The sequence below is a fragment of the Peromyscus maniculatus genome, chromosome 6 (assembly GCF_049852395.1).
Source record: "Peromyscus maniculatus bairdii isolate BWxNUB_F1_BW_parent chromosome 6, HU_Pman_BW_mat_3.1, whole genome shotgun sequence".
Lineage (NCBI taxonomy): Eukaryota > Metazoa > Chordata > Mammalia > Rodentia > Cricetidae > Peromyscus > Peromyscus maniculatus.
In genome coordinates this window covers 100,815,910-100,828,931 of record NC_134857.1, presented here as the reverse complement: position 1 = coordinate 100,828,931, position 13,022 = coordinate 100,815,910, and the positions used below count along the sequence as shown (strand labels likewise).

Genomic DNA, 13,022 nt, shown 5'->3' with positions numbered 1-13,022 from the left:
TAAATCTTACATAATTGTTCTTACTGTACATAGTTTTACTTTGTTAAGTTTAAAAACTTCCCCCTTCATTTAGACAATACATGATAATTGTTCTTATTGTATATAGTATTACTGTTCAGAAAGAAACATATATAGCGATAGACATAGAATCTTTTTATTTACATATATGAAACTATATATATATATATATATATATATATATATATATATGTATACCATATACATATATGGTAAGATGATTTCATACACAATGGGCAAATGTTGGCTGGGAATGTAGCTCAGTTGACAGAGTGCTCGCCTCAATACAGAAAGCCTTGGATTTGATCCCCAGAATCCTATGAAGCTGAATATGGTGGTATGCAATTGTGTTTCTAGCACTTGGGAGATCCAGGCAAGGAGGATCAGAAGTTGTACTCCAAGCCAAAGAATGCTGGGGGTATAATGTCACAACGAAGATTCTCGGACATGGAAACACCCTGAAGATACACTGCCCTTCCTAAAACACACTCAAGGAAATACCTGAACCAAGGAGAAGGGCTCAGTAGACAAGGAACAGGGATAAGCTGAGCTTACATGGCTGCCAATGTCACCCTGGGTCAGTTCTTCCCTCACAGCCCTGAGGACTGAACACAGGGACTTGAGCATGCTAGGCAAGCGCTTTATCACTGACCTATATTCCAAGTTCATCATGAGGTTTAATCACATTAAAACAAAGAGAATCAGAGAGACAAGTGCTTGCCTTGCAAAATCTACTATGGACTCTTTTTTTTCTTTTCCTCCCACTTTTAACATTTCATGATTTCCCCCCAATCGTTTGCACTCTCCCCCAGAGAATTCCTTTAAGTTCAACTACTGATCCATGAATATTTTCAGCAATATTAATCTAATAAGTGTGGTGGGAGCCGGGCGGTGGTGGCGCACGCCTTTAATCCCAGCACTTGGGAGGCAGAGCCAGAAGGATCTCTGTGAGTTCGAGGCCAGCCTGGGCTCCCAAGTGAGTTCCAGGAAAGGCGCAAAGCTCCACAGAGAAAGCCTGTCTCGAAAAACCAAAAAAAAAAAAAAAAAAAGTGTGGCGGGCCACAAGAATATATTATAGAGATTCAGCTGTGTATTAAAGCTATACTTTGACCGGCAAAGGGTCTGTCAAAAGGCACGCCATTTATTATGAATATCTGGTGTTATCCAGCTCTTAATATTCCAGCTGTCTTCTGTTATGAAATTCTTGCATGCCCCAATACTCCTAGAACAATTGGCAAACAGTTCAGCTCCTCAGACCTGCTGAACTTGTAGGTAACTGACTTCCCTGCTGGAGCCAGTACTTGGCAAAGACAAGCTGGCAAGAGACACATAGCTTTGTTTCTTGTACAAATGAAGCTCAGACCATCTCCTCACCTCCAGAGCAACTGACTGAGAACAAGAGAGGTTTCCACATATCAAGGTGGAAGGTAGAGCAACCTTCCTGAGGAGGCAGAGAACCACCTGGCCAGGGAAAGAAAGACAGGCATTTTCTGTACAGCAGACAGAACAGCGCAACCAGGGAGAAGAGAAGAACACAGAGGTAATATAGACGGTAAGGCAGAACTCTTGAGCCAGGAGTAGAGAGTAGTAGAGATGGAGAATGAAGAAAAGGAGGACGAAGATGAGGCTGAGCATAAGAGCTTAGTCATTAGCAGGACTATGAGAGGGAACCGGACGGAATTGAAGCTATGGATTTCACCCCAGAGAAATAAAGTACACGGATAAGGAGCTTGGTGCATCTAGAGTCATTCCTGCCCTGAATGCCTGACAGAGCTGTAGCTGTGTAGATAAAGTTTTGTCTTAGAGGAATAATGTTAATAGACATAAGAGCATAGTGTACGCAGATTTTTTCTCTCTCAGATATCCCATGCTGGAAATCCCCGGACCTTGGGTAACCCATAAATAAGTATTAACTTGCAAAGTCTAACTGTGGTAATCATTTTTGTTAATTCTTCCAAGGAATCTTTCTTGTTTTGAGATTGCTTCTTTGCTAAGCAAACTACAGCTGTTTAATTAATGGACTTTGCCCTGAATTTCAATGACAGCATGAAGTAAAAAACATATTCTGCCCTTTTTTATTAACTTTTGGCAGAAGTCTCTGCTTTGAACCTCCTGGTTTTCTTCACAATGTCTGATTAGGTTTCATTTTCAACTTATAATCTAAACATACGTCTAGATTGGCATCATGTGAGTTCCCGCAACAACAGAAATGCTCTATTGTCTCCTGGGCTGCCAGCCTCAGGGGGTTGGCAAGTATTAGAAATGGACTAGTGCAACTGCTGGGCCAACTTTCCAATTTCGTTTAATTAATTTAAACCAAGATGTGAAAAGCCACATGTGGCAGATGGTTGCTATACTGTACAGTCTAGTTCCAGATCCTTCTGTATTCATGACTCAGATGGGCTCTTCCAGCACACATGTGGTCACCACTGTGTTCCTCAACGAGACCCTTCCTTATCCTAGTCCTACTAAGCTCTGAGGAGGGTAGAAAAGATGGCTGTCAGGGGAGACAGCTCCTAGTACCGCAGGATATGGCCAGTAGGTGGCAGCTTTCCTTCAGCATGCCTTGCTGGCCTCTCCAATCCCCTACACTGCCCTACCCAGACAGACACCCAGACACAAAGGTGGGGTGGGGATAGGGGGTGTATGCCGGAGAGTGGTAATCAGCACTAAGCAGCACAAAGGACAACTCTTCCCTACATCCTTTTTCCGGTACTAGATTCAAGAAAAGAGATCCCTTCAGAACGGGACACCATTGCTCCTAATGGTGGCTGGATTGCCTCAGCAAGAAAAGAAGTGACAGAGGGAAGGTACAAATAGAGATGCTCCTTCCTTACTGGGGTACCACTTTGACGATGAGATACACCAGCATTTAAAAACAGCTTAAATCAACCAGCATCCCCATAGGACAGGCAGACGAAGACAGAAAGGCCATGTGGCTACAGCGGTAGAGACTGGAATGACGAAGCTACAAGCTAAGGGAGGCTGAGGGCTGCCAGGAAACACTGGAAGCCAGGAAAAGGCAAGGAAGGCGTCTTCCCTAGGGACTTCTGAGGAGGCGGGATGCTTTGACTTCAGACTTCCAGCCTGCAGAACTCTAAGGGAATCTATGTGTTTGAGCTGCTTGGTTTGTGGTGTCTTACTACTGTGAGAGCAGTCCTGGGAACTTACAGGCTTGCTCCCTAAAACAGAAATGGGAGCATCAGCTGGTCTCACACATAGGGAAAGTGCCACACATTTTTGGCCAGCTGAATTCATATTCTGATCTTGTTTGATGTAGAGCATATTTTGCAAGAGTACATTTAACAGTATGCTAGCTTGGGATAATAATTACGAGTTACAACGACTTATTAAAAAATTGGTGTGCGTGTGTGAGAGTATGTGGTGTGGGGTGGGGACTAAAGGGAGAAGGGGGAAGCTCCATTTAGTGGACCGTGATGTCCAACCAAGAACCAGCCAACCTAGCTCAACATGATACAGCAGAATCCCTCAGCCACAGAAGGCAAAACTTACCACCTGGTTTCTATCTTACTCTTGTACATTATCTTCAGTCCTCTGCTGAGAAACCATCTTTATCTGCTAGTGAGAACATGAGCCAATAGCTTCCCACTTTTATCTTGTACAGGGCTTACCCCTAGGGAGACGAATTCTGTTCTCTGGGTCCCAGACTCTGACGGCCTGAGTTTCATCCGCTGTCCTCTTTTGAGCTACCTGATACAGCCCTGTGCTGGGTAACTTCTACAGAAAAAGATGCAACGTCACACAAGGAGCAACTCTTCTTCAATAAAGATGTGATTTCACCTTTTCTTTTTCTTTTTGCTTCACTTTTTTTTTACATTATTGATTAAAATGCTAAAATAAAGTCATCAATAGGTGATAGAGAAATAATTCTAAAGGTGAATACAAATATGATTTGAAGATAAAGCAATCACAGGTCTAAGTATGATAAATATAACACATTAATAAAGAACTTTAATGAAGACCCAAGAAGTGTAATCCTGAATGCCTTATATATGTAACTATAAATCAAAACAATTTTCACAATTAAAATCCAATGAAAAACTGTTTTCTCTAAAATAATAATATAAGAGAGTAAGAACTACCTTTAATTTGAAGATTTAAGGAAATTTTTTTCTCTTGGTAGTAAAGGATACACATTTCTCCACCAGTACACACTGTATTGCCTATTGGGGACAGGGCACTAAAAGACCATGGAATTCTTTTCAGAGATAATTAACCTCGACAGGCAGCTTGCAGTTTACAGGAATGATCACGTACCTTGGTAGGAGAGTCTCTCTCGGCTCGAGAACGTTCCAAAGCATGGATTTTGCTGGCACTCATCTCGTCAGACTCAGCAATGACATAATGCCTAGGTGAGTAAGCATGGGACAAGCTTCCAACCAGCCTCAAGATCTCCGTGGTGTGACCACCTGGAAACAAATACAATGCGGCCTCAGAGGAAGAAACAGCGTGGGGAGGGGACATCGGAGAGGCAGCTGAGTGGTCAGGAGTACTTGCTGCTCTTGTGTCCATGTCCATCCTGCAGTTCCAGGGGACCAGACACCCTCTTCTGCCCTCCATTGGCACCAGGCATGCACACAGTACACATACACACACAAGCAAGCCACGCATACTTATAAAATAAATCTAAGGGAAAAAAGGGAGAAGAAACACAGTGTGGGCTGAAGAGATGGCTCAGTGCTTAAGAGCGTGAACTTCTCTTGTAGAGGACCCAGGTTCAGTCCTGAGCACCCACGTTGGGAAACTCCAGCTTCAAGGATTCTGATGCTTCCATGGTCACCTGTAAACATATGCACATACTCCCCACATAGACACACACATACACAAAATTAAAAACAAAATCTTAATTTAAAGAAGTAACCTGCTATGGACACATGGAAACATATCACCACATTATACCAGTGTCGTGTTTTTCAGAGGTGGGGCACTAATGTAACTGCATATTTCCCAAAAGACATGTGAATATGAACATAGAAATACAAATTATGCCCTTGTATAAGTACTACTTTTATACAGAAGATAATAAATGCATTTTAAAAATTGATACTAGCATTTAAAAAAAAAACAAGGAAGGTACATGGAAGTATAAGACACAAGAAAGTAGGGGGGCAAGATATACATATAAAGAGAATGCAAGGCGGGGGGGGGGAGCCACTAAAATGGGATGACAAAGGGTTACGGGAAGAAAGCAGCACCCTCAAACCAAGCACGGCCTTGGAAAAAAGCTAAGGAGACTGGAAATGTGAGAACAACAGATGGGCAGGAGCAGGAGGCCTCTGGGCAGAGGCAGGATCCTCAGAGCATGGCAGTAAGATCTGAGCTGCTTTCATGGGGCAACAAGAATGCTGGGAGCAAGGGTAAAGGTGGAGTCAGGTCAGGCAAGCTGGAGGAAGACCAGACAAGGAGGGTTCTGTGTGGAGAAGTGACTTAAGGCGCTGACATCAGGGCGTAAGCTCCCTGGAGGAACACTGCTGGCCACTCCAACCTCAGGTCTGAGCGCACTGAGGTCTTCAACTGGTAACCAGTTCCACCAAAGACGTCTATATTCAGTTTCTTAAATTATGCTACATAAAAAATGCTAACACTTTATTCACAAAATTGCAACTTTAAAAGTCAGTTCCAGCGGGGGCTGGAGAGGTTGTTCAGCAGTTAAGAGCTCTCCCTGTTCTGGCGGAGGGCTGGAGTCCAGCTCCCAGTAACCTCATGGAGTGACTCACACCCGCCTATAACTCCAGCTCCAGGAGACATGACACCTTCTAACCTCCCAAGCCACCCTCTACATACACACATACACATGAATTAAAACAGAAGGCTTTCATTCAAAATCAATTACAGGCATCCCCTCAGTACCTGTGGGGCACAGGATTCTGGGTCCCCCACAGAACCCCAAGTCTCCATGTGCTCAAGTTCTTTACAAATAAACTGTGTCATTTTTTACATATCACCTACACACTTCCTCCTATACATTTTAAATCATTCCTCAATTACTTAGTTAATACAATGTAAATGCTAGCTAAGTAGTATATTGTATTTTTTTAAAGGAATAGTGAAAAGTTTGTAGGTGTTCATTATGAATGCATTCTTTTTCCAGTATTTTGGATCTGAAGATGCAAAACACACGGAGAGGGAAGGAGAGCCAAGCGCATGTTCCTCTAGTTTCTGTCAGGAGAACTGTCACGATTACTACAGAAGACCAGACACCACACACCACTGAAGCTCTGCAATCAAATCCCTTATCAGCCATTCTACTTCACAAGGCCTGTGGTGGGGCCAGGCTAATCCCTCTAGCATTCGCTACACTCACCTTACTCATTTCACCCCCCTTGCCTTTGGTCAGGCTGTGTCTCTTACCTAGAAGCTCCTTCATCCCCATTCCCTTAGTTGTCCTGAAAATGAGTTTCTAGTTAGACATGAACACACAGAAAGACAAGCACACAGAATACCTGTTTCCCCTCACCGGGTCTTTTCATAGGAGAAAGCCCGTTCTTCAGGGCTCGAGAATGAATCAGAAAGGAATGTGGCGTCTGTGCATGCACTTCAGGAACTAGAGGCACAGGTCCACTTTGTCACCTGCTGTGCGTCTTCCTCCCTGGGGCACGTGATTGACACGTCTGCTTTCAACTTTAGTGTTTTCATTTGGGGCTTTGAAAAAGTGTTGCGGTTTGCCAAGTAGTTTTTTTGTTTTTGTTTTTGTTGTTTTTTTCCCTCACAGATAAAGTCTAATATCCACAATGAAATAGGAACTTCATAAGACTTTCTGGAATACTCTCCCTTCTGTTGTTTAAAGGAAACACTCACTGAAAATTTAACCTGGTTACTAAGTGCAGTCACTAAAATCATTGACCCTGTTACTAAATAAAGTCATTAAAATGTCCGACTCTGCTACTGAGGGTCTATTTTACGCTTTGATTATATTAGGGGAGGGGGCCAAAAAGATGGCTCAGTGGTTAAGAGTACTTACTGCTCTTCCAGAAGGCACCAGTTTCATTTCCAGCACCCACATTAGGCAGCTCAAAACCACATGTAACTACAGCTCCAGGGGGATCTGGTAACCTCTTCTGGCCTCTGCAGGCATGTACACACACACACACACACACACACACACACACACACACACACACCCATACACACAAACACATACACAGACATAAGTAAAAATAAATAAAAAATAGGGGGGGTAAAATCCTTTTAGTAGATGGGCATACACACAAACATGCAACTATATATGCATAAATAAAAGTTAATCTTTAAAAAAGAGACATTGGTGAACAATAGGAACTGGTAATATACTATTAGCTATACCTTAACACACACCTAGCATCCAATCACTTCTTTACTTTCTAAGATTTATTTAATGTATAGGAAGGTTTTGTTTGCATGCACATCTGTGCACCATTTGACTACCTGGTGACCATGGGAGTCAGAAGAGCACGTAGGATCTCTGTGCTCTGCACAGCTCCTGAGATTGACCTAACTGGGTGGTGAGGGGATGAAGAAAGGACAGACATGCAGACACACATACAGAAAAGCTGGAACTGGGTGGTCTGGGCACTCTGAAGAAGGAGCTGCAGGACCCTAGAAGCTCATAGAGTTTACTATATACAGTTGAACAGGAAAGAAGGATTATTACATAGTGATATACAAGGAGACAGGGTTATTATATACAGCTGGACAAGGAGGCACGATTAGCTCTGTAGGAGCAGTCTCTATAGGGGAGCAGTTTTCAGGCTGTAAACATTGGGGTAGGGGGAGCTTTAGTGGATATTTTCTGAATACTCTATCAACATTCTCACTGGGACCAGAGAAAGGCTTTGTAATCCCTTTGCACCTCAGCTAGGCTTGGCCACTACCATGGGGTTGAGACATTGAGGTCCCTGATATATGTCTTAGTTAGGGTTTTATTACTGTGAAGAGATACCATGACCACAACAACCCATAAAGGAAAACATTTAATTGGGGCTAACGTACAGTTCAGAGGTTTACCCCATTATTTTCATGGTGGGAAGCATGATGGTATACAAGCAGATATGGTGCTGGAGAGGTAGCTGAGAGTTCCACATCTGGATCTGCCGGCAGCAGGACGAGAACACCGAGCCACTAGACCTGGCTTGAGCTTCTGAGACTTCAAAGTCTGCTGCCAGTGATGCACTTCCTCCAATAACCCCAGACCTACTTCAACAAGGCCACACCTCCCAAAAATGCCAGTCCCTGTGGGCCTCTGGGGCCATCTTCATTCAAACTACCACAATACGGCATGACTACACCAAGAATACACATTCCCTCAGGACTTCACTGAATTCCTACAAGATCCTCGGAGCTGGAGTTCCAGATGGTTGTGAGCTACCCCACGGGTGCTGGGCGTCAAACTCTGGTCCTCTGCAAGAACAAGTCCTCTTACCTGCTGAGCCACCTCCCCTGCCCCTCCACTTCTCACCACCTCCTCAGCTACCATCTCGCTCTAAGCCGCGCTCACATGAATTATGAATACAGCTTTTATAGATCACATCCCCACTTCCTTTACTTCTGGAGGCTATTTTCAACACGACACCCAGTGTGGCTATTTTCAACACGACACCCAGTGTGCTCCTACTTAAAAAAAAATTGATAAATATTTTACTTCTGCTCAAAGTAAATGCTCTGGCTTTGCATCTCACTTAAAATAACTTGCATTTCCTCTATGATTACTATGAGGTTTTGGTTCTCTGTGTGGTAACTACTCCTTCTGTTTGACCTTCTGTCAGCTTTTCTTTTTCATTCACCGCTGTATCTCTGTCCTTTTCCTAGTGCTTGGCACACAGACATTGGTCTGTGGCAAGTGATACCAGTTTTGTTTTATTCTATTATTTGTTTTATTGTATTTATTCTATTTCCAGTTTTTTGTCTTGTTTTTTCCAGAGCTCAGCTTAGTGTCTGGCCTTTCCAACGACTCAAAACATGCTAAGTAAAAAAGTAAGGAATTATAATGGCATGTAAGTTTGGTACATTTGCTTATATTATACATATGATTTCATGGGTGTAGTTATTCATCACATAATGCTTTAGTCAATGATAGTATACTTGGCAGCAGTCACATGAGATTAAAAGGGAACTGAACAATCCTTATTGCCTAGTGACATGATAATCATCATAACAGGGTAGCCCAAGGTGATCTATGTTTGTAGTGCTATATAAACAAATTTACTGTGCTGCCTATCATATTAAAAAGTATAACATATACTAAATTATACACAGCACATAACACTATATAATGATAATACACAACTACATTACTTATTTATGAAATTCCTTTATTAGAGTGTTCTATTTTAAAGTTTTACTGTAAAACTACAAGCCCAGTTGCAGAGGCAGCCTTAAACACCTCAGATTTGCTGTGCCTTTTGACCGCATCATTTTCTATTAGGCTTGATTTAATTTTGTTTTCCTGCCCCTGGATCAACATATGCATTCCAGATAGCACTGACGTATAAGATCGGGTATCACCTTGGTTGTGTAAAGTCATGTCTGACTGTACACCCGTTGAAACTGTTCATCTAAAATTTTAAGTTTTAAAATTTTTAAATTTTCATATTGAAACTTTAATTTTTAAAAATTAAATTTTCACTCTGAAGGTATTGTCGTATGGAACGTCCACTTTTTTATCCTCAAGGACTTAGCACATTTATGTAAGTGCGACAACTCTGCCTCATTTACCATGGAATGTTCACGTTTCTTAAACTAAATACAAAAACCCTAGATTAATAACGCGCGGCAGCAAAGAAGACAATGTATGTCAGCATCAAGAGGCTTCAGTGTACTCCGTCGCTAATTATCTGTTAGAAAGCTGTACACAGGCTTAATTACAGACAAGTGTAAATTACTTGTCTTAATGACAAGGTGGCTGGGGGGGGGGGGGGGGGAGGGTGCATCAGCTACGGGCTGACCGGTTCCGGGAACACAGAAAAACTACAAACCTCAACATGCAGCGCTCTTAAAGGCGCTAAGAAGGCCGAAGAGACTCGCGGTGCACTCTGGGGTTTGTAGTTCTGGACACAAGTACGTCGGCCACCTCCGGGATACTTACCAGATCCGGCTACTATCAAGAGTCCGAGCGACTTTCGGGGAGTGACGTGATGGGGCCGAAACACAGCCCATAGTCTCTGGACCAGCAAGATCGTCACCGCTCCCACTGCGGCAGTCAAAATCAGAATGCTCACCATGCAAAGGGCTGGCACACGCGTAGTATTTCCGGTGCGAGCGGTCAAAGGTTGCCAGTACGCCCGTAAAGTAGAAGCAGGGAGCGAAACGCCTCTCTTGTGGGCGGGGCTTGTCGGCTCTGATGAGTTGGGCGGTCAAAGTTCAGAAGTGCAGCTCTGATTGGAAAACGCAGAGCGACGTGTCGCTCGCGTTTGGTGGGCGGGGCTTGCCTGTGATGGGCGGAGCTGAGTGCAGGAGCCCGGAGCCAGGCTGGGTGGAATGGTTAAGACAGTCTTACCTGAGTTTGTGCTGCAGTTGTGCAGGCGAAGATGAAATTGGGAGGTTAATTGCTGGAGAAGTTTGATTTCCACCAGTGACCAGGTCAGGCTACGTGTACTCCACAAGGGCCACAAAGCCCCGGGTTAGTAGCTGCCCCCGCCCTGCCAGTTTTTGCCGAAGCTTCACGGCATACATCATTACTTCGTTCCTTTGTTGCTCCCTTCTTACAAGACGCTTGGGTTCCACAGACAAGACAGTACTGAAGATGTTAGCCAGTCAGAGGCATACCCTTAGGGGCGGGGGGGGGGGGCATTCAAATCTGCCTTTTCCCAACGTTGATGTTTTAACTTTTCTAGACAATTTCACAGATCTCAAACCATGACCAGACTCATGATCACTTAAAACTATGTCATATTCCTGAGAGAAATGGAAGCTCCTTGGCTTCAGATAGCAAGAGAAGGAAGGCATAGTCCTACAGTTAATAGTTAATTTTACCCCAAAGCATTCCTGGCTAGTTCCACTGAAATGATGGGTTGCCAGTGCCTCCTCCAATCTCAGTTGTGGATGCGGTCATGTCTGCTTAGCCTAAGTTAAGGCAAAATAAGACCTCTTGACACCAAATGTTATTTTCCTTCAGACCCTCATAGGGCTGCAGGTTAGATAGGTCAGGCATGCAGATGAGTAAGACAGGGTCTAAAAGGTCTTACTACTTGCCTAAGTGGGATAGTATCAGATCTAGAATTAGAAACGGGAAATCCTAACTCCTGCTGCCTAAGAATGCTATATCATATACTCCTTTGTTAAACTCAGTGTCATTGGTAATCACATTTACCTGGAGCCTAGAATGCTTTTGGAAGTGATACGGGATCATAAGTTCCAGGATGGCTCATGAGATCGTCTTATAAAGCCAGGTGTGTTGGTTCCTGAGTCGGCAGTCAGGCTTCCTGACTGTATCTTTATCTGATTGTAGACCTCACAGCACTTCGCCTATGGGCACTTTCATCAATCAATCCCTCTTGACCTCATTCTTTACAATCAGATATTATTCTTTTCATTACAGATGGAGAAATAGATTACACAAAAGTTAATTTGCCTAAAGCTACTTATGTGATGAAAATCCATAGTTGTTGACTTAGAAGTCAGTGTCTGGCACATTTGGATGCAATGAGAATGCCATGCTGTAGCTTTAGACATACCTCATGGGGAGGCAGGGGCAGGGCCTCTGGTGGGTATGACAGACAGTACGACTCCGGTGCTGGGGAGGTGGATCAGTAAGTAAAGTGCCGGCTAGACGAGCATGAGGATGTAAGGAGTTTCACCCCCCCCCCCCCCCCGTCAGATAGAAAAGCCAGGCATGGTGGAGGATTCATGGGCTCCAGACAATCAGTGAACTCCAGGTTCAGTGGAAGACCCTGTCTCAAAAACTATAAGACAAAGAGACTGGAGTGATAGCTCAGTGGCTAGGAGCACTGGCTGCTCTGCCAGAGGCCCCGGGTTCAACTCCTAGCACCCAATTGGTGGCTCACAATCATCTCCCACTCCAGTTTTAGGGGATCTGATTCCCTCTTCCAAAATCTGCAGGCACACACATGGTGCCCAGAAATAATTCAGGCAAAACACACATACTCATAAAAATAAATCCTTAAGTATAAAAGTAAGGCAGAGAAGCAATTGAGGAAGACAGTGTTGACCTCTGGCCTCCTCCCATGCACGCAGGTGCAATCACAAATACATACACACGTGGACACACACAGAAGAGAGTGGTTCAAGAACATCACCAAGTGTCATGTTATTTTCTTCCACCACCTCTGCCATTCTCCAGAGTGGCTTCAACTGTGGTGACATTTTATTTGTGCACCCCAATAAAACTTATCTGGAGATCAGAGGACAGAGCCAGTCACTATATTAAACATAGTGGTTAGGCGGTAGTAGCACATGCCTTTAATCCTAACATTCGGGAGGCAACAATCCATCCAGATCTCTGTGAGTTCAAAGTCACACACTGGGAAGAGAGCAGTGTGGCAGCACACACCTTTAATCCCAGCACTAACCATAGAGGTCTGGAGGTCTATACAGACAGACAGGAAGTGATATGGCTGGGCAGAGAGAGAGGAAGTGATGTACCTGGGCGGAAAAAGGAAGTAAGATGGCAAAACACAGAAAGGTTTATAGGCATGAGTATACAGGAAGTAGCTGTCTCTTTGGCTGAGGGTTTCCTAGCAGTAAGAATGTGGTTGGCTTCTTTCTGCTTTTCTGATCTCTCAATTTTCACCCCAGTATCTGGCTCCAGGTTTTTTTTTTTTATTGATAAGACCATTTAAGATTCATCTTACATTCAACCTAAGACTTGAATCACAATTAAAAGAAGATATTAGTGGCCAGGCATGGTGGTGCATACCTTAAACCTCAGCACCCAGGAGGCAGAGGAGGGTGGATCTCTGAGTGGTCAGCTCCTTTCTACATGGTCATTTCCAGGGCACCCAGGGCTACAGAATGAGAAACCTTGTTTCAGACAAACAAGCAAACAAACA

The 13,022-nt window shown here is 43.8% G+C and overlaps 1 protein-coding gene across 1 annotated transcript in view; it reads right to left on the bottom strand.

The window, feature by feature from the left end:
* Alg14 (ALG14 UDP-N-acetylglucosaminyltransferase subunit) overlaps positions 1–10,337 on the bottom strand; it is an 82,124-nt gene extending 71,787 nt beyond the window's left edge. The window contains exons 1-2 of the mRNA XM_006977850.4: positions 10,100–10,337; positions 4,297–4,448 (exon numbers count right to left, since the gene is read on the bottom strand). Coding sequence (XP_006977912.2) covers positions 4,297–4,448; positions 10,100–10,235 — 288 coding nt within the window. The 5' untranslated portion in view covers positions 10,236–10,337. The remainder of the gene's footprint in view (positions 1–4,296; positions 4,449–10,099) is intronic.
* Positions 10,338–13,022: the final 2,685 nt, after the last annotated feature.